Consider the following 22,039-nt stretch of genomic DNA (forward strand, 5'->3'; position numbering starts at 1 on the left):
GAGGAAAAAAATAGGTGAGGAAGATTATGAGGTACAAACGTCCAGTTGCAAAATAAATGAGTCACGGGTATGAAATGTACAGTGTGGGGAATACAGTCAATAGCTCTGTAGTATCTTTATACGGCAACACATGGTAACCAGACCTATTACCGTGCTCATTTCGCAATGTATAGAAATGCCGAATCACTATATGGTGTAACGTGAACTGATACAGTGGTGTAGGTCAATTATATATATAAATACATATACATATTTTTTGTCTTTTTAGGGCCGCTCCTGCAGTACATGGAGGTTCCCAGGCTAGGGGTCTAATCGGAGCTGTAGCTGCTGGCCTACACCACGGCCACAGCAATGTGGGATCCAAGCCGAGTCTGCAACCTACACCACCGCTCACGGCAACGCCAGATCCTTAACCCACTAAGTGAGGCCAGGGATCGAACCCGCAACCTCATGGTTCCTAGTCGGATTCGTTAACCATTGCGCCACGACAGGAACTCCAGGTCAATTCTATTTCAACAAACAAACTCAGAGAAAAAGAGATCAGATGTGTGGGTATCAGAGCAGGAATGAGGGAGAGCGAATTTGCAGCAGGTGGTCAGAAGACACGAACTTCTAGTTATCAGGTAAATTAGTCGCAGAGATGTCAGGCACCACATGATACAGATGATGATTGCCGCTGTATGGTACAGATGAAAGGTGCTTAAATCCTGAGTTCTTCTCACAAGGAAAACCTTTTGTCCCTTATTTCTTTGATTTTGTATCTATATGAGATGAGAGGTGTTCACAAAACTTTTGGGATAATCATTTCAGGTTGTAAGTCATATGTTGTACACTTTCAGTTTAGACGCTGCATAATTCAACTGTATCTCAAGACAACTGGAGGAAAAAATGGAAAGAGTAAAAATCATTTAGGAGTTCCCATCGTGGCTCAGCAGTTAAACTCAGCTAGAATCCATGAGGATGAGGAGGTGATCCCTGGCCTCACTCAGTGGGTTAAGGATCTGGCAGCGGCAGCCCGGATTCGACCCCTAGCCTGGGAACCTCCATGTGCCTCAGGAGTGGCCCTAAAATTACAAAAAAAAAAAAAAAAAAAAAAAAAAGGTACATATATATTAAAAAAAAAAAAAAAAAAAGCTGGAAGAAAAAAAGAAAAGAAAAGCCCAAGACTGGAAGAATAAAAGAAGAATAGAAAAGCTGGGGCTCTTTACAGGAGCTGGAGGGCAGCCAGCAGGATGGCGTTGAGGAGGGCATTGTGTGCCTTTGGGTCCAGAGGTCCCGAGTGGGTCCCTTCACCTTTCGATGTTCTTTCTTTCTTTCTTTCTTTTTTTTTTTTTGGCCTGCGCCTGCAGCATGTGAAAGTTCCCAGGGACCAGGGATTAAATGCTTGCCAGGGCAGTCACTCAGGCTGCTGCAAAGACAACACCAGATCCTTAACCCACTGAGCCTCAGAACTCCCGCCTGTCAATCTTCTTATGCTCCTTTGTCTAGAAAGTCCAGGGGTTTCAGCTGTGCTTGGCACAAGGAAGAAGGGCACATATGTCTACATCTTCTCAGGAGTGGAAGCCCCCATCTCTTGTCCTCCACCTGGCTCTCTGCACACATTTTCATTACCTGCTCCGCCCCTGTAACCACCTGAGTTCGAGACCCCTGGCTTAGCATCTATGTGTCAGTGTTCTGGCCCTGGGTCCCCTACAGGCAACCACAATGAGAAAAAGGAAAAGAAAGAAGCGCAAAGGATGCTGGGTTGCATCGAGCTGGGGGCACCGCAGGAGAGAGAGGGACAAGAGCTCAGCTCCCAGCCCCTGCACACTGCTGTGTCCTCACCCTTTTGAGCCTCCCTTCCCCGGGAGGGTAATGGACTCTGTCGACGTCTAAGTTTATTTAAACCTTGGGGACCTTATCATATCTTCATCCAAACAGCACAAAGTTAAACAAAGCAGCTTTTGAGGCCCAAGGAGAGAGTGGTTGACTTAAGATAGGGCTCTATCAGAGGTTACTGAACCTTCGTGCCTCCTGCCTTATCACTGGCAGAGGCCACGTTTCCCCTGCCAGGGCAGTCCCATGGCACTCTGTGCCCTGACTCTGAGCTCCAACCCCAAGGAGCGCCTTGCTGCTGAAGGTGCCACTGTGAAGGCCACTGTGAAGCTGCCACTGTGAAGGCCACTGTTGCAGGGAGGCGGGCCAAGCAGGGCTTTTTCTCACCCAGGCTGACCCCAGTGCCCGCTGGCTGCAAAATAGCACCAGTCCCGAATCCAATATGGCATCGTCCTTCCTTTGGGGCCAGCCAAGCGAAGGTGACCCCCCGTCACTCCAGACTCCTCTTATCGTAAGGACATCAACCATTTGCCCAGGCATTGATAGGTGCATATTTGGGACTTGGATTTGTTTTATTTGCATAAGGGCTTCTGCCAGTGCCACAATGCATGAACCTTCTCATGCTTCATACGCTGTGATGGCGAATCTTGTCCTATTGCTTCTGATCTAGAAGCTGCCTTACAGCGAAAGAAGTATGGGGCGACGTCCGGGGAGCCCTGCTTTATCATGAACCCCACCATCTAGAAGCATCTGGCCTCGCAGGGGGATGACATGACCCTTTGAAGATAAGTGGTGGTTCCACCTGGGAGACAACCGCGGCGGAGGTTGGGCTGCTCTCCTGCAAATGCTCCTATGCCTCGTGCTGTTTCTCCTGTAGACAGAACACACGTGCAGTCAGACTTTTTCCTCCCCTGCTCTGCTAGAGAGGATTCAGTCATTGTACCAGACTCCCTCCACCCCCTCCCATCTTACTGGGCACGAGAAAGAATTGCTTGGTGGGGGGAAGGCAATGAAGATACAGGTAATAAGGTGTTGAGATGGACGGAGGAGGAACAGAGCTTTTTAGAGTGGAAGAGAGGTTTGGGGGCAGCTTCTAGAGATCTGCGTAGGACCACTTTTGGGGTGCGAGGAGAGGAGAGGAAAGGCAGTTTTTGCCTGTGTTGCCATAGAACACATGGTTCAATAACTTCAACATCTTTCAAAAGGCAAGCGTGGGGTGCGTGTTCCTTTGTTCTTCGAGATCATGCTTTGTGAATGTGACACCAGCCTAGGCTGCCTCAGGCCTCAAGGATCTCAGCGTTCCTTGTGGACCCAGGGACTGATGGGCAGAAGTGGCATCTCCCTGAGGTACCCCAAGTGACCCACTCTCAAGAATTTTTTTTCCTGGAGTTCCCTTGTGGTGCAGTGGTTTAAGGATGTGGTGTTGTCACTGCAGTGGCTTGGGTCGCTGCTGTGGCATGCGTTTAATCCCTGGCCTGGGAACTTCCACTATGGGTGCAGCCAAAAATATATATATATATTTTGTTTCCTGAACCCTGCCAAAGGAGAAATGCCCTCCAGGGGGACTGCATGATAACAGGCTCACTACCCTGGAAGGGAGGGCACCTCCTGACCATTTTGGGTTCCTTGTACTCCTACAAGAACAGTCAAAGGGAATGAGGGCAATGGCAACCCGAGCCACAGCAGCGACAACGCCAGGTCCTTAATCCACTGAACCACCAGGGAACTCTCTCCATTCTCCTCTTGATGAGCATTTGGATTATTTCCAGCTGTTTTGCTACTACCACTTAGATGTAACACAACCTTGTAAATGCCTCGAGGTACATATGCATGAATTTCTCTAGAAGTGGAATTCCCCAAATTGCCAAATGATTCTCTAAAATTATTGTTTACTAGTATTAGACTCTCCTTCCAGTACATTAGAGAGTTCCTGTTGCTACACACATCTGCCAACACTTGGGAGCATCCAACTTGTTTTTTGTTTGTTTGTTTGTCTTTTTGCCTTTTCTAGGGCCGCTCCCGTGGCATATGGAGGTTCCCAGGCTAAGGGTCGAATTGGAGCTGTAGTCCCCGGCTTATGCCAGAGCCACAGCAACTCGGGATCCGAGCCACATCTTCGACCTGCACCACAGCTCACGGCAACACCGGATCCTTAACCCACTGACCGAGGCCAGGGATCGAACCCGCAACCTCATGGTTCCTAATCGGAGTCGTTAACCACTGAGCCATGATGGGAACTCCCTGACTTGTTTTTTGTAGTTCTGTGAGTGTCAGGTGGCATCTTGTTGTTTTAATTTGCATTTCTTTGATTTTTAGTGACATAGGGCCATCTTTCCATTCATTTATTGTTTGTTTCAATGCTCTCATCTGTGAGCTACTTATCGATGCTGTTTGCCTAGTTTTTTTGTCGGGATGTTTGTCCTTTTCCTATTGATTTACCGAGTTTCTCTATATGTTCTCAGTACCAATCATTTGCTGGGTTCATGGTTGCAAATATCTTCTCCCAAACTACAGCTTCTCTCTTACCATTTTTAGGTTGTCTTTTGCTACACAGTTTCTCTTTTCTTTTCTATTTTTTTTTTTTTGAGGCATAAGATATATTCAGTGAGGTCCCTAAAATGCACAGATCTTAAAGGTACAACTGGATGAAATTTTCACATTTGTGTAAACCGCATAACCCAAATCAAGACATAGAGCGTCTACTTGACCCCAGACGGTTTCCTGGTGTCCCATCCTGGTCCGTCTCCCCAGAGGTGGCCGCTTTCTAACTCCTGTCACTATTGATTACTCTTGCTTGCTTTTGACCTTTGTATAAGCGGAATCACAGCGGCTGCTGGCTTGACTCAATACCAGGTGTGTGAGGCCCCTCATGCTGTTGTGCGTGTCCGTCGTTGATTTTTTTCATTATTGTTTAGTATTCCATTGTGTGACTATGTCAGCAATCATAACCTTCCTCTTCTTGTGAACACTGGAATGGTTTCCAATTGTTTTTCTATTCGAACAAGAGGTGACACACATCCTTGTCCTGCAGGTACACATACCTGAGAGTTTCTCTGGAAGTGGAAATGCCGGGTCACAAGGTACATACATCATTCCACCTTCCCAGATATTACAAAATGATTCTTTAAAATAGTTGCACCAACCAACATTTCCTCCAACATGTGGGAGAGTTTCTTTCTTTTTTTTTTGTTTTTTTGTTTTTTAGGGCCACACCCATGGCATATGGAAGTTCCCAGGCTAGGGGTTGAAGCCGAGCTGTGGCCACAGGCCTACGCCACAGCCACAGCAATGAGGGATCTGAGCCACGTCTGCCACCTACACCACAGCTCACACCAACACCAGATCAGATCCTTAACCCACTGAGCGAGGCCAGGGATCGGACCCAAGTCCTTATGGATACTAGTCGGGTTCGTTAACTGCTGAGCTACAACGGGAACTCTTGTTGAAGAGTTTCTGATGCCACACATCTCCACCGACATGTAGTAGTATTTCTTTTTACTTTTGTTCTTCTGTAGATGTGGCATGATAACTCATTGTTGTCATGTGCCCTTTATCTGGATGCTAATGAGATTGAACCCCTTTACATAGTCATCAGTCATTCCAGTTTATACTACAGGATGCCTTTGCCTAGCTTTCTTTTGGAGTTGCCTTATAAATTTATAGAAATTCTTTATATATTCTGACCACTAACCATTTGTTGGTTATATAGGTTGCACATAGCTCTCTCTGTTTTTTTAAATTTAAATTTTTCTTAAATTTTTTTGGTCTTTTTGTGTTTTAGCCTTTTCTAGGGCTGCTCCTGTGGCACATGGAGGTTCCCAGGCTAGGGGTCTAATCAGAGCTACAGCTGCCGGCCTACACCGGAGCCACAGCAATGTCAGATGGGAGCCGGGTCTGCGACCCACACCACAGCTCACGGCAACGCCAGATCCTTAACCCACTGAGTGAGGCCAGGGATCCTCATGGTTCCTAGTCAGATTCATTAACCACTGAGCAACGACAGGAACTCCGCATATAGCTCATTTTAAAAACACTTTTAAATTATCTTTTATTATGCCAGTTTTTTTTGTTGTTGTTGTTTTGCTTTTTGGTCTTTTTAGAGCCACACCTGTGGCATATGGAGGTTCCCAGCTAGGGGTCGAATAGGAGCTGTAGCCACCAGCCTACGCCAGAGCCACAGCAATGCTGGATCTGATCCACATCTGTGACCTACACCACAGCTCATGTTAATGCCGGATCCTTAAATCACTGAATGAGGCCAGGGATTGAACCTGCGTCCTCATGGATACTAGTCAGGTTTGTATACCACTGAGCCATGACGGGAACTCCCATCATGCCAGTTTTTTTTTTTTATGCCAGTTTTTTCTTTTTTAAATTTTGTTTTCAATTTAAAAAGCATGAGGAAGTTTCTGGGCCAGGGAATGAACCTGAGTCACAGCAATGACAACGCCAGATCCTTTACCTGCTAGGCCACCAGGGAACTCCCTCATGCCAGGTTTTTTTTTTTTTTAATGTGCTCAAATTTATCAATTTTTTTTTCCTTTTTATATACTTTTGTATCTTCTTTAAGAAATGCTTTGGAGTTCTGTTGTGCCTCAGCAGGTTAAGAACCCATCATAATGTCTACGAGGATGTGGGTCTGATCCCTGGCCTCTCAGTGGGTTAAGGATCTGGCATTGATGTGGCTGTGGTGTAGACTGGCAGCTGTAGCCCCAGTTTGACCCCTAGCCTGGGAACTTCCACATGCCACAGGTAGGATCGTAAAAGAAAAAAAATCTCAAGAAATTGAGATATTCTCCTCTATTTTTTTCTGAAAGTTTTACAGTTTTCTTCTCATTTAGATGTTTAGTTTATTTCTAATATCTATATTAGTATTTATATATTTATATGCTGGTCCCCAAACTGTTCCACCTTGTGCCTTTTCTGGAATCTGGTGACTCCTGTTTTGCTCTGGAGAGAAACCTCAGTATGCACCCTGTAACTCTTCCCTCCAATTCCTATACCTTTTTTTTATTTTTAATTTTTATTTTAACATTGGCAGCTTTTTTTTTTTTTTTTTTTTTTTTGCTCTCAATAAAAACACTCACATCTGGCACACCTGCTACCTTCAACTGAGGCCCTGGTCTGGTGGAGAGACACAGCACTGTCTTTGGGGAGACCTTTCCCAGGGGAGACAGGCCCTGCCCCGGGAGTCACAGGCTGAGGTGGATCATCACTTATCCTGAGGCAGAAATGGCCCGTGTGCTCAGGTGCTGTGGATTCCGGGAACTCCTTGGAGAGGTGCGTTTGCAGCTGACTTTTGTTACACGAACACCTTCGCTGAGACGTCAAGATTTATGTGTGCTTTCCGCACACAGGGAAACTGTTGGGGGCAGAAGCAGTGAAGGCAAGGGCGGGGGCACCTGAGATTCTTGGGATGATAACGTGCTTGGCCCTGGGGCTTAGGACCCACTGTGTGCCTTCTCTCCCAGCAGCAGCGAGGCTGGGATTCTCCCCACGCCACCAGGTCTGCTTCCCTCTTCCCCTAATGAGCCTATTAAACTGGCCAGCTGAGAAGCAAAACTGGTTCTGGGCCAGCGGGGTGGGCCCACACCTGGGTCTGGCTGCGTCTAGACTCACCGGAAGCTGTGTTCTGCCGTGAGTGGTGGTGGGTTCTTGGGGGGCTGTCCTCTGCAGTCTGAAGGGGGTGGGGGCCCTGGGGGAAGTCTGTGGGTGATGGGTATTTCTTTGGGGGGGGGTTGGGTTGGTTGGGTTTAGCCCCTGGGTGTGTGTGTGGGTTTGTGTTTGTGTGAGAGTGGGGTGTGTTTCCCATCCAGGGTGCCCACTCCCTGTGGGTGACGGTGAGAGGTGTGAGGCGAGAGTGGCCAGGGTTGGGTGGAGCTGTTTTCTCGGCTTGGTTGGCTGCTTTTCGGTAATTTCCAGGCTCTGGGGTGTCATGAGCCTGGGAGAGAAGAATGAGTCACCCCCTCCCCCCCCAACTGTGGAGAAACTTCTTCCCTGTCCTCAGGGCCAGGTTTCGCCGGGAGCCATAAAGAGGCCCTGCCCAAGCTTCTTCTGTTTTCAGGTAGGCCTGCCGAAACCCAGCCCAGGGGCTGCCTCGGCGCTGTGCCAAGGGCCTGCCTGGTCGAACCCAGCTTCTACTGGGGCCCGGCGGTGCGGACCCACGCCTCGGGGCTTTGCTCGGCCTGTCCTGCCCACTCAGATCGGTTCCCTCTCCCACAGCCATCCCTCTGCGGAGCGACCCCTTCCTCTGCCGAGGCCCCCTCCCTGGGCCTTGTCTCCTCATTAAGCTCTTTCTCCTGGGGGCCCATGGGCGGGCGTGACGTCAGATGCTGGGGCTTGGGGAGGGGGCTGCAGCAGAGGGGAGGAGTCTCGGGGCAGGGTCGGGGTGTGTCTGGGAGACGGCCGTCTTGTCCTTGGCCTGGCTGGCTCTCCATTTCATCACGAACATGGGGCTAGGGTTTCTGCCATCTTTCCGGGCCTAGGGGCCTGATGCGGGGGAGGGAAGGGTAGGGAGCTGCGACCCTGGATGCGCCCCCACGCCATCCGTCCTGACAGACCCAAGACGGGGGCCCGGGGCCGAGAGGAGGGCTGCAGTGACGCTCGCCTCCACTGGGGGGCCCTCTTCGGCTGCTGGGGCCACAGCCGTGTGGGGCGGGGGAGGATCTCCCTTCCCGTGGACCTCACGGTCCCCTGGAGGGTCACCTCCTCGGCCTCTGCATTAGGGCCTCAGCCACCCTGGCTGTGCCCTCCGCAGGCCCCCAAGGGCACCCACCTCAGGCTTGCCCGGCCGGGGCCTGGCTGCCGAGGACGGACCTCAGCCATGCGAATATCAGCTTTTATTTTCTATCACGATGAAAAATCTGTAAACCCTACTCCTGGTTCCCCATTTACGCTGAACCCCGTCCCTTCGCTGAATGAACCCCAGCTTGGAGGAACCTTGGGTGGCCCCATCACTCTTCTATCACAGCTCTCCCTTCCCACTCCTCCGCCCGCCTTTAGCAGGAGCGATTTCCCAAATTCCCCTCCACGAGGACTACGCCTCGGAGGCTGCAGTTCCCACAAGCAAACACACGGGGGCGACACCCTAGGAGGGCCCAGATGGGCCTGGCCTTGGCTGGGAGGTGGACACGCAGCGATTGTCCCCGGGGGTGCAGCACCAGTGCCAGGGCCTCTGTCTCCTTGCTGGGCGCTCCAGCTCATTCTGGACAGGGGGTTGTGGTTGCAGGGAAGGGGCACTACCTTGGACAGGAGCCTTGCTGTATCCCCACGCCCTTCACCCCCAGCCCTGAACCGTCTCAGGCAAGTCTGACGGCTCCTGCGTGTCCACAGCCTGACCAGCAGCCCTTGAAGATGGCCTGAGGGTTTCTGAGGTTCTCCTCAAATGGACAGAGCTCCGGGCTGTTAAAGCCTTAAAAACAAACTCGAGGAGTTCCCACTGTGGCTCAGTTGGCAACAAACCCAACTAGTGTTCATGAGGACTCAGGTTCAATCCCTGGCCTCACTCAGTGGGTTGAGGATCCAGCATTGCCATGAGCTGTGGTATAGGTTGAAGATGCAGCTTGGATCTGGCATTGCTGTGGCTCTGGCGTAGGGTGGCAGCTGTAGCTCCTGTTCAGTTCCTAGCCTGGGAAATTTCACATGTGCAAGTGTGGTCCTCCAAAAACCAAACCAAACAAACAAAAAAAAAACTTGAGTAGGAGTTCCCAATGCGGTTCATTGGGTTCAAAACCCACCTGGTATCTGTGAGAATGTGGGTTGGATACCTGACGTTCCTCGGTGGGTTAAGGATTCGGCGTTGCTATGGCTGTGGTGTAGGCCGGCAGCTGCAGCTCTGATTTGACCCCTAGCCTGGGAACCTCCATAGGCCACAGGAAGGGCCCTAAAAAGAAAAAAACAAAAACATGAGTAGACTTGATGTTTATTGTGGTGATTAAACACACCAGCTGTTGTTTCAAACAGTTCTAGGTTCAAATCCTACTTCCACATACTGGGTGACTTCTGGAAAGTCACTTAAATGCTCTGCTCTGGTTTCTGCATTGGTAAAAGGGGCTTGTATCTCTTTAAAAAAAAAAATCCCCCCCCAAAAAAAAACAGCAACAATCAATTGGAAACCTACTTAATCTTTAACTCCAATTTTGTTTTCTTTAAATTTAAAAGCAACTTACTGATTCACTGTTTTAAACACCCCACCTCACTTTCCTCTTTAAATGTTTATCTTTTTTTTTTTTTTTTTTTTTTTTTTTTAGGGCTGCACCCACGGCATATGGAGTTCCCCAGCTAGGGGTTGAATCAGAGCTACAGCTGCCAGCCTGCACCACAGCCACTGCAATACCAGATCCGAGCCACATCTGCACCATATGCCACAGATTATGGCAATGCCAGATCTTTAACCCACTGAGCAAGGCCAGGGAGCAAACTTGCATCCTCATGGATCTTAGGGTTCTTTACCCACTGAGCCACGATGGGAACTCCCATTTATCTTCTACGTGTGCAGATGGGAACTATGCTGCTGCTGCTGTAACCCTGGATCCATTACATTACCCCACTGTGCCAGGAGGGGGCTCGAACCCATGTCCCAGTGCGGCAGAGATGCCACCAATCCTGTGTGCCACAGCTGGAATCCCTTTTTATGGCAGAAGAATAATTCCACTGTATGGATATTGCCCACTTGGTTGTTCTGTTCCCCCTCTGATGGCCTTTTTGGTTGCTTCCCCTTTTTGGTTGTTGGAATAATGCTGCTATGAATACTCAGGTTGTTGGAGTTCCCATAATGGCTCAGCAGAAACAAATCTGCCTAGCATCCATGAGGATGCAGATTCAGTCCCTGGCCTCGCTCAGTGGGTTAAGGATCTGGCGTTGCCATGAGCTGTGGTGTAGGCAGCAGACACGGCTTGGATCCCGAGTTGCTGTGGCTGTGCTGTAGGCCAGTGGCTACAGCTCCCATTTGACCCCTAGCCTGGGAACCTCCATATGCCTCCATAGCCCTAAAAAGTCCAAAAAATAATAACAATAATGAATATTCCGGGTGTTGTTGTCATTAATACTGACCTTGTCCTCTGAGGTAATGAGGCTGAGCTCCCCACCCTGTCCAGAGCACACACAGAGAAGGGGAAGAGCCAGAAGGATCATTTTGTACCAGACTCATCCCAAAGGGAGGCCAGGGGCCACAGGTTAGGGGGCAGGAGAGCCACCTCCCCACCAGCAGGGCAGTGCATTGTGTGCGGATATGATTCAGGATATGAAGCAGAAGAGGAAGATGATGGCCAAATTAATATCAGGGGACACATGGGGAAAACTTCCGTGGGCGAGCTGCGGGCAAGTGCGTCACCAGGACACTGGCGAGGGTGTGGAGGAGGGTGAGGCGGGGGGAGGCCAGTGAGGAGGCTGAGGTGTGTGGGGGTGGGGTATTGCCGTGTAGTTTTCATCCGTTCTCCCCGTCCCCGGTTCCCAGGAGCAAGGGTCAGGCTTCCGACGGCCGTGGGCTGGGAAGAGGCAAGGCTGAGGCAGAAGCATCCCCCTGAGCCTGACCTGGAGGTAAAAGCCAAGATCAAGAAGAGCCAGGCTTTGGAGTTGCCGTCATGGTGCAGCAGAGATGAATCCGACTCGAACCATGAAGTTTCGGATTTGATCCCTGGCCTTGTTTAGTGGGTTAAGGATCCGGCGTTGCCGTAAGCTGTGGTGTAGGTTGCAGATGCTGCTCGGATCCCGCGTTGCTGTGGCTGTGGTGTAGGCTGGCCGGTGCGGCTCCGATTGGACCCCTAGCCTGGGAACCTCCATGTGCTGCGGGTGCGGCCCTTAAAAAAAAAAGAGAAAAGCCAGGGTTTGGTGTTCCGGAGTGGGGACAGGAGGAATAGGTGGGGTAGAGATTCTCCCACTGGGAAGCCATGACCAGAGGCTGTGGGTGACTTGAGAGTGTGCCGTAGCCATATCAGGGAAAGCTCCTACTAGGTGCTCCTACTATGTGTCTGACACTATTCATGGGAATGGAACGCAATATCTTTTAGTTGGTGACCGTATGATTCCTGGCCAGTGATTTCGGATTCCTCAGTGTGGCTGGGAGGCCACTGAGCCCCAGGCCCTGAGGGGGCCATGCAGATTGCAGCCTGAAGTTTCCATGGCAGCCAGGGCTTGGCGACGGCTGATGGTTCAAGGGAGGATTTCCCGATGCCCTGGGATGTCAGAGACAGAGCTGCAGGAAGATCTGAGGTGGAGAGTCCTGCCAGCCTGCTGAGATGGCAAAGAACTGGAACGAAGCTGGTTGAAAGAAAAGAAGGCCACACGCGGGACGCTTGGGGTGCAGCCAGCTGTGTGGTGGCAGCTTCATGCCGATGTACGTGGTCTGGGCCGGCCGTGGGGATGGACAGCTTTGGAGTGATGCTGAGGGGCAGTGACATCCAGCCAGTGGTGACAGGCCAGCTCCCGGGGTGCCTGTGGTCCTCCAGCCTCATTGGAGAGAAGGGGGGAGTGTGTCGGGAGGGAAAGGAGGGTATGACTGAGGGCCGGGGCCCGGGGGAGCTCTCAGGCCCAAGTCAGAAGTTCAAACAGTGTGAGTTAAGCCCTGCTAGAAAAAGAATATTGAAAAAGGAAAAAGTTCAAAAGAACCACAAGCGTGGCTGCTCCTGGCTGGGCCCCGCCTCCGGCTCCCCAGCCCGAGGCAGGGCCGGCTGTACCCTTCCTCGGGGTGAAACTGATCCAGAGCCGGGAGCCTGCAGAGAATGAGGGCTGGGTTGGCAGGTGTACCTGGCAGCTGGATGGGGCCCCAGGAAGGTTAGGGGTCAGGATCTGTGGGTGGTGACCCCATCCCTGCCTGGAGGCAGAGGAGAAAGGCTGGGGGTGGGGGCGACAGATGGCAGGGCCTGGGAGCCTCCTCCCCAGGAGGGAGGGGTAATATAATCTCTGAGTCACTTAGGGCTGGAGTGAGATGCCACTTTTGATCCCTAGACTTCTGGTTTTGTCCCTGGCCTGTCACCGCTGACTCACGGGCTGCCTGCCTGGGAGTCCCCTGGCTGGCCTGCTGGTTTCTCTCTCCCTCTCGGTGTGTCACGGAAGCAGAGACAGCTGTCATCAGTGTAACCTGCCCAGGTTGCTGGGAGGGAGACAGTCCTGGGTTCCAGGATCCCCTGCGGTGCCTACTGGGGAGTGGGGAGGAAGCAAGTCAGAGGAGCCCAGGCCCTGGCTCTGCCCCCTGGAGATGAGGCCTGTCTTGACCCAGGGCCAGTAGGCTGCTCTGAGGGTCCAGCTGGCCCTGGGTCAAGCTGTCTCCCTAGGGACGCCCACCTCTTCCACCCTAAGGCTCCATCCATCCCACAGCAAGGCAGCCCTCCTGTCCCTCCCCCTCCAGTTACGCTGCCAGCCCAGGTACCTGCCCACAAGTTACAGCTGGCTGGGCCTGCCCCTGCTCTGATCCTGTTCTACCCTGAGCTCCTGGGCTCAGTATTTGATCTTTACCTGATGCACCCAACCTACCTCCAGCCCAGCTCCACTACTGCCCCAGCTCCAGACTCTGCAAGCTGCACCCCCCACCAAAGGCCCTCAATCTCTGCCGCTTGCTGTCCCGCCTTTTGGAAAACTCTCTCCAGAAGCTTCTAAGCTTTCCCGGCTCCCCTCCCCCAGGAAGCTGGTGACCATTTCTTCCAGGAAGTTGTCTGTTTATTTTTTTATTTATTTTTTTATAGCCACACCTGCAGCATATGGAAGTTCCCGGGCCAGGGAGTATATCTGAGCTGCAGCTGCGACCTCTGCTGCAGCTGCAGCAGTGCCGGATCCTTGAACCCACTGCACCAGCCAAGAATCAAACCCACGCCTCTGCAGTGACCCAAGCTGCTCCGGTCAGATTCTTAGCCCACTGTGCCTCAGTGGGAATTCTGGAAGTTGTCTGTTTAGATCAGAGGGCCTTGAGGGCAGACACTGGCCCAATTCCCGCCTGTTCTCATTATTCTGTTGGCCCTGGAATGTCACATTAGTTCTCTGAGTCTTAGTTTTCTCATCCCTAAAATGGGCATGTTGACACCCTGCATGGTTTTGTATAAGATAAAATGGTTTCTTGGAGTTCCCGTCATGGCTCAGTGGTTAATGCACCCAACTAGAGGACATGGGTTTGATCCCTGGCCCTGCTCAGTGGGTTAAGGATCCAGCATTGCCATGAACTGTGGTATAGGGCAGACGCAGCTTGGATCTGGCGTTGCTGTGGCTGTGGCGTAGGCCGGCAGCTACAGCTCCGATTCGACCCCTAGCCTGGGAACTTCCATATGATGCAGATACAGCCCTAAAAAGACAAAAAAAAAAAAAAAGTTTTCTGGTAATGCTAAGGCATGAGCCTACTGCCTGACCCACCTCTTGCTGACCAGCAGGAGGAGAGGGCTGATGAAAGGCTTCCCTGGCTGGCGGAGAGGGGAGCTGGGCAAGACTGGCCCCTCCAAATGATTAGCGGTTCACAGGGGTCCCCTGGCTTTAGGTCCTTTCCTTCCACTGCTTCTGGGAAACTGAAGTAAAGATACAACCAGTAGAGATGGGGGCTGCTCTGCAGTGCGGTGGGGGGAGCAGGAGAGAGGGGTGGGGGGTGGGGGGTGGGGAGGACTCTCTGAGAGGAAGGGGAGAGGCTTGTGAAGGGCCGAGGCGGACAGCAGGGTGGGACAGCGAGGAAGGCTGGTCTTGCATCAGCACGGATTCAGAGATGCACTCATTTAATGGAGGGTAATTAAAAACTCCGTCCCAGGAGTTCCCATTATGGCTCAGTGATAATGAACCCGACCAGTATCCATGAGGATTCGGGTTTGATTTCTGGCCTTGCTCAGTGAGTTAAGGATCCAGCCTTACCATGAGCTGCAGTGTAGGTCACAGATCTGGATCTGGCGTTGCTGTGGCTGCGGTGTAGGCCGACAGCTGCAGCTCTGATTCAACCCCTAGCCTGGGAACTCTCATGGGCCTCGGGTGGGGCTGTAAAAAAGGAAAAACAACAATGACTCCGTCCCTGCCTTTAAGTCCCCTCCCCTTCTTAGAACCCTTCCCCCATCTGAGCCCCTCTCTGTAACCAAGCCCGTTCTGTGCACCCCCAGCCCCTCCCCTTCTCCCGCCCTGCATCCTTCCATCCAGTTCCCAGAGGTGCCCTCCGTGTCTGGGCTGCGGGACGGCAGCCAGCAGTGTGGTCCTGCTTCTCTCTGGCGAGGCCACCCCACCCCCACTCTCTCCCTCAGTGCGCGGGGCCCAGCAGGGGCGGGGGCAGCACCGGCTCAGCCAGTCTGGCCACGCTGGGCAGCCAGGCCTCCTGTGCAGCCAGGCCTGTCATTACCCCTTCCTGGGCCAAGTGGGGGGGACAACCGCAGGGCTGGCTGCCAGGCCACGGGGAGGGGGTGGGGGGGTGGCGACCCGCTCAGCCCAGTGCCCGGCCTCCACTTCTGAGCCCAGGGCCCGTGGCTTTCTAGGACCTGCGCTGGGCCCACTGGACCCCTGACAGGGTGGCCAAAAGATTCTCAGGGGACTGAGTGGGCCTTGATTCCACGTTTTCATGGGGCCTCCCAGCGCCTCAGAGCAAAATGTTGTCCTCATCCTTCCCCGGATGAGGAGGGGGGTTGAGAGTTTAATTCTATTGCCTGATGTCACAGAATTGGTAGTGACAGAGCTGGGACTCAACGCAGGCCGCGCTGAGATCATTTCACATGAGAGCCATGAAGGGGCCCCCGCATTCTGCTCCAGATTCTCAGAGTCTCAGCCCGGGGCCCAGCCCTTCCAGCCAGGGCTGGGTCCACCTGCCGAAATCCGCATCATTGCCTGTTGCCGAAATCCGACCGGGTCTGGAAGTGACCTCCTGTTTGCTGGAAGCATCCAGGGGATCCTCCTTCTAGGACACTCCAGGGAGATGGCTCGGAAGTGACTCCATGACAAAACCTTTACACTCACAGAGAATTGACACCCCATTGCATTTTATTGAACTTTAAATACATTTTTGACTAAATGGCCTTGTCTATGGTTAAAAAAGCACAGGATCTTAACTTGTGTCTGGGCTGAGTGAATCCCTGCAAAAATATAAGTTTTGAAGCAACTACCAGCTAGACTAATTTTTGAGCTGAGAGTGAGGCTGCTTCTCTCTCTCTCTCTCTTTTTTTTTTTTTTTTTTTTTTTTTCCAAAAAAGCCACTTGAGAAGTTCCTGCTGTGGTTACAACAGAATTGGTGGCGTCTTGGGGCGCTGAGACGCAGGTTGGATCCCCAGCCTGGCACGGTGGGTTTAGGATCTGGGGTTTCCACAGCTGTGGCTTAGGTCGCAACTGAGGCTTGGGTATGATCCCTGGGTCAGGAACGCTATATGCCTCGGGCTAGCCAAAAAAGAAAAAAAAAAAGGCCACTTGATTTTTGAAACATCAAAATGTTATGTTTAGTGGGAGGGATTAGTTTAAGGTTGACACCAGCTGCCCCCAGACTTGATCTTCCTGTTCCCAGAAGATGAGAAGTGAGGGTCCCTTGGCAGGGGTTTTGAGGACCTGCGCAGGCCAGAAAAGGGCACAGAAGGCTCAGAAGGCAGCAGGACAGCTCAGAGTTGGATGGGAGACTTTATCTGCACCTTTTCTAGGGACAGGCAGAGAGGCAGGTACAAGGCACGGGTGTGCGGGCACGTGTGTGTGTGTGTGTGTGCATGCGTGCGTTTGCACGTGCTTTGGTCAAAGACTTTGCTGAGCCCTGGCTCCCATTTGGTGGGAGTGGAACAAGCGCTGAGGGGTTGCTGCTCTGTGACACAGACCTGACCCTTGCCGCCTCATGGTCCTAGTCTTTGCAGCTCACAGCATTTTCACATCCTCAGGTTATTCCACATCTGTCTTGGATGGGGGAGGGGCTAATGTCCTCAGTTTACACAGAGGGAACTTGAGGCTTGGAGATGGAGCTGACTTCCCCAAGGTCACAGGGCTGGCGAGATGGTTATGGGCAGGGATGGGCGAGCTGACCTAGTTGGGGAGAGGGCTGTCCTTGATAAAAACCACCGTGGGAGTTTCCGTTGTTGCTCAGCAGGTTAAGAATCTGACTAGTATCCATGAGGATGTGGGTCCGATCCCTGGTCCCACTCAGTGCATAAAAGGATCCGGCCTTGCTGTGAGCTGTGGTGTACATCACAGATGTGGCTTGGATCCCGAGTGGCTGTGACTGTGGTGTAGGCCAGCAACTGCAGCTCTGATTTGACCCCTAGCCTGGGAACTACCATGTGCTGAAGGTATGGCCATAAAAAAACAAAAGGAACAAACAGAAACACCAACGTGGATGATACAATTCTATTGGCTTAAAATTAGACGGTGTATGTTGGGAGAGAGAAAAAGAAAAGCTACCCCTGCCCTCCCAGCCCCTGAAGCAGAGGTGATGAATGGCAGACACATTGTAAAGTGTCACAGTGAAAGGTTGTCTAAGCTGTTGGGAGAGCCAGGCTCAGGGAGCCAGAGTGGGTGGAGGGAAAGAAAGCACTGCGGCTTTGCTGGTGTTTTTCCTACGGCAGGTGGGTGGGGCCCAGCCAGTGTCTCCCTGCGTAAATGGGGCATCAACAAATATCTCCTCAGCTCCACTCATGCAGAGAACTGCTCAGGGGCTCCCCAGCCATGCTCCAGCTCCTCTGTCACACCTGGGCACCCCCAGCCCCACCTGTGCTCCCGCAGGCCTCCCCTGCCGCTGGCCTGCCCTTTGCTGGGGCCCACCTGCCCCTGCCCTCCCCCTAGCTCTCAGCCCTCCCCCGTCCCTGATGGGCTTGGCAGAGCCGGGCAGGGAAAGAGGGCTTTTCGTCACTTCTGTTGGGCCACAGGTGGAAAGTTCTAGGGCCTCGCCCTCCCCGACTCCTGCGTCTCCAAGTGCCAGTTGGCTGGGTCCCAGAACAAGAGCAGGAAGGAGTGGGGTAGGGGTGAGGCGTCTGGCCAACTGGTCCATTCAGGGGGGCAGAAACCTCCCTGGAGGTCTGGCGGGAGGTGCCCGCTCCGTGCTGGACAAGCCTCTCCGTTTTGCCAGCTCTCTCGTTTACGCATGCGTGCGAAAGCGGTGAGAGTCAGGCGTCTGCAATGAGGTCACGCGGGGCAGCCCTTACCGGCCATCTCCAAGGGCAGCTAGCCCTGTTGCTCAGTTCACAGGCCCGCCTCCGTGCTGTTCCTCAAAGCCTTGTAAGGAAAACCCCGGGGAGGTGTGGTTCCCCCAGAAACCATCCCTGTTTGTGTTGGTGTGTGTGCCCAGCGGGGGCGGGGCGGGGGGGAGCAGCTGGGAACCCGGAGACCGTCTCCCGCCTCACTGAGCACCTAGGACACGTCGGCCCGGCCCCTGCGTGGAGCTCTGAGGTTGACTAAGGCTTTGCTTCTGTTCTCTGGGAGCCCCCAGCCTCGTAGGGGAGACCGAGGTGTTTACAGTTCACCCCAATACAAGACCTCGGCTCCCCATCATGTCACAAGGGCCCTGCCAGCCCTGTGTTCCGCAGGCAGTTGGCAGCAGGCTTCAAACAGCCAAAAGAAGGCTTCCACTCGGGTCATGCGCAGTGGATGATAGCTCTTTTTGGAAGCTCAAGGACCACCGTCTGGGTTGGACTGGACACACAGCTGCCCGTGGCGGGGCGGGGTGGGGGGGGCACCAGGCGCGTTGCTGGACACCGCTGGGGGCTCAGGGACCACGGGAGCCCTGCCTTTGGGATGAGCTCCCAGCATCTGGGGAAGAGAGGGTGTGGGGCTCCTTTGATCCCCCCTGGGTGAGCCTGGCCATTCTCAACCCCCTGGCCACAAAGACCCCCTTCCTGATCCTTGCCCCCCCCGCCACCCCACTTTCACCTCCATCCTGTTTGTGTGGAGACCTCTCAGCCTGGCATCCAAGGCCCTTGCTCAACTCAGTGTCTGTGCACAGCCCCGGGCTCAGTGATGCCTGAGGCAGAGATTTCTGGCTCTTTCGCTTCAGCCCCTCCCCCACTACCCCCGGCTCTGGTCAGACTGGATTCCTCTGAATCTGTTCTGGTTCCCAGAACTTGCTGCCTTTCCACACCTCGGGCACCTTTGTCCTCATTGTTCCGTCCCCTTCACCTCGTCCCCCAGCCTTGCACAACTCCAGGCGGCCCGTCCCCGGTGATTTCTGCCATCAGAGTCCTCCTCAGCACAGGCCAAGAAGTTAGCGCCCCCTGGAGTTGTGCCAAGGAGCTCCCCCTGCCTGTTGAGCCCCTTTTCCTGGAACCCCATCTGCTCTGAGCTCCCCCTCCCCTTCCAGGTCACAGGGGACTTTGCTCCCATCCTGCCTTTATCGGACGACGGTTTTGTGTGTCTTCACTGAGTAAACACCCATTTGCTGGGCTGAGGTCCCAGGGTCTGGCCACGGTTTGCTCTCAGCGACCTCCCCAACCCAGTTTTGGCCAAAGAGGCTCAGCTCTGGCAGGAACTGGTGGAAATGTCGGGGGGCAGGGGCCGGCAGCCTTCCTTCTTTCTTTGTCCGAAGGAGCATCACCTCCCAGACCCCTCCTCCTCCAGCAGGGCTGGGAAGCCAGATGATGGTGCCGAGGGATGGGGAGGGCAGGTGATGGACCCAGGAGCCCAGGCCCCCCAGCTCCTGGTTCCTTAAGCTGGTCCCTCCCTGGTGAGGCGGATGCATGGATGGTGAGGCTCTTAATAGCCATTATCAGACCAGTGACGGATAAGCTGATAAGGACTCATTGCAGGGATCAGGGTACAGCTGCCCTCTGAAGTCCCCAGGGCTGCATCCTCAGATCCTCTCCCTGAGGGTCTCCGCTCCCGCCCCCGCCCCCGCCATCCACCCACCCAAGCCTGGAATGATGGAGCCCCGGGGGGTGGGGACCCAGGACCTCAGGTCCCGGACCTGAAGGCTCCCCTTCCGGCCCCCCAGGTATGTCCAGGTGCGTGTAGGCTGTGACTCAGTGTCTGTCTCCCGTGTGACTTCAGCATGGGCCTGGGGGCCGGGGGAAAGGGCAGTTTCCTCTGATACTGGCTCTCCAGGGTCATGACTCAGGGGCCCAGGGCTGGGGCCTTAAAGTGCCTTTGTTGGCAGGCTCAGGAATCTAGAGAAACTGGTCAGGGGGGCGGCTCCTGCGACTGAAACCCCTCCCTCGCCCCCGCCCCTCCCCCGCAGCACCATATAACCTCTCCACTCTGTGAGCAGGTGGCACTTTGGCGGCAGGAAGGAACTAGTCTGCGAGCGCTTGCTGGGCTTGTGCCTCTGACTCAGGAGAGACGCTTCAATCGGCTTTGCCTCTGGACTTGCGGTGAAAAGCCTCTCTTCGGACGCTGACTGGCCATCGGTGTTCAGGTGTCTGGACTCTAACAGCCTCCAGGGCCGGACCCCACAGCCTTCCTTCCAGCTCCTAGACCCCAGCAGAGCCTGAGCCATGGCTTCCATGGGGCTGCAGGTGATGGGTATCGCCCTGGCCGTTCTGGGCTGGCTGGGGGCCATCCTGAGCTGCGCGCTGCCCATGTGGCGCGTCACGGCCTTCATCGGCAGCAACATCGTCACGTCGCAGACCATCTGGGAGGGCCTGTGGATGAACTGCGTGGTGCAGAGCACGGGCCAGATGCAGTGCAAGGTGTACGACTCGCTGCTGGCGCTGCCGCAGGACCTGCAGGCGGCCCGCGCCCTCATCGTCATCTGTATCATCCTGGCCGTGCTAGGTGTGCTGCTGTCGGTGGTGGGCGGCAAGTGCACCAACTGCGTGGATGATGAGAGCGCCAAGGCCAAGACCATGATCGTGGCCGGTGTGGTGTTCCTGCTGGCCGGCCTGCTGGTGATGGTGCCCGTGTCCTGGACCGCCCACAATGTCATCCGCGACTTCTACAATCCCCTGGTGGCCTCGGGCCAGAAGCGGGAGATGGGTGCCTCGCTCTACATCGGCTGGGCTGCCTCTGGCCTGCTGATGCTCGGTGGCGCCCTGCTTTGCTGCAACTGCCCACCCCGTACCGACAAGCCCTACTCAGCCAAGTACTCCGCCGCCCGCTCCGCCCCCGCCAGCAACTACGTGTAAGGTGCTACCGCCGATTCTTTTCCTTTCAGCTTGGTTTCTCCCTGGACTGCAATCTGTGACTCCAGAATGGCCCTGCCACGGGCCGCAGGCTGCCAGGGCTGGGCAAGCAGGGACTGAGCCGGGCCGCTGGCCAGAGGCCCCTCAGCGCCTTCTGACCCTCTCGGACACCTTCCCAAGGCCACTTCCAATGCTAGCAAGGATGGATGGAAAGAGACTCCTGCGCTGCCCTCCTCTGAATGGCTGTGGATACTGGGGGCTGGCTCCTGCTGGCCAGGACAGCTCAGCCCTGACTTTGCGTGGGCTCTGCCTCTGAGTGGACAATGTCTCCTCCTTTGACCTTCCCCACTGCCTCCGCCGGCATCCTCTGGGTGGGTCAGCCAGCACTTGGGCTGTGCCTTGCCCACAGAAACCTGTGGCCATGAGATCGGCTGCCTTGCTCACCCACCTGCCCGTGGAACACAGTCACCGGAGTGGTGTGGACAGACAGGTTTAGAGGGGAGGGGCAGAGGTGCTACAAACTGGTTTGGGTAGTGGTGGGGGAGGGGGCCACAGAGGCTGTCCAGGTGGCCCGCACCCCTTCCTGCCCCCACCCTGCCACCTCAGGGCTCTGCCTCTGCAACCTCAGCGGGCGGACCCTGGGCCCCTCGGAGACTGGCCACCTCTGGAATCTTCCACCCCTGCCAAGGTCATTGACTAGCCTGGGGAGGGCAGGGAGGACAGTCTTCCTCTGGCCCTCAGCCAGGAAGCCCTGGGGCTTTTCCGGCCTCCTGTGTGGTTTCTGTTTTGTAAGTTAAACTATTTGTCACGGTAATTGCTATTATTTTCTACAATAAATGGGACCTGTGCACAGGAAGAGAAGACTCCGTATTGTTTCTGATTTCAGCTGTGGAGGTGGGTGGGGTGGGGCTGGAGGCCTGGGCAGGGGGTTGGTAACGGCGGGGGGAGGGTGGAGGGGGGTTGCGGGGAGGGGGAGGACCCCTGGGGTGGTGGCTAGGACAGGAATGCTTGCAAAACAGGTTTGGGGGAACTGTGAGAAATCTGGAAACGGGCCCCCAACCTTCACAATCACTTTGTTCAAGGCCTTTAGCTGTCGGAGGGAAAAGCCCAGGACCCTGATGAGGTGCTGGGGACCCTGGGAGGGAGGACAGAGGGAAAGAGCCAGCCCTGGGGGATAGGCCACCTGCCCTCCTCCATGTGGTCGGGGCAGTTAGGCTGGTCTGCTCAGCCCTGGGGTCCCTGCTCCCAGCCTTGGCTCAGGCTGT

The 22,039-nt window shown here is 54.3% G+C and overlaps 1 protein-coding gene across 4 annotated transcripts; it reads left to right on the plus strand.

The window, feature by feature from the left end:
• On the plus strand, positions 7,416–21,635 carry CLDN4 (claudin 4). Of its 4 annotated transcripts, none has more exons than XM_021085910.1 (2): positions 7,416–7,452; positions 19,922–21,635. In XM_021085910.1, exon 2 carries the CDS (start codon positions 20,148–20,150, stop codon positions 20,775–20,777), a length of 630 nt encoding a protein of 209 aa, XP_020941569.1. In that variant the 5' UTR covers positions 7,416–7,452; positions 19,922–20,147; the 3' UTR covers positions 20,778–21,635.

This window comes from Sus scrofa, chromosome 3 (assembly GCF_000003025.6).
Source record: "Sus scrofa isolate TJ Tabasco breed Duroc chromosome 3, Sscrofa11.1, whole genome shotgun sequence".
NCBI lineage: Eukaryota > Metazoa > Chordata > Mammalia > Artiodactyla > Suidae > Sus > Sus scrofa.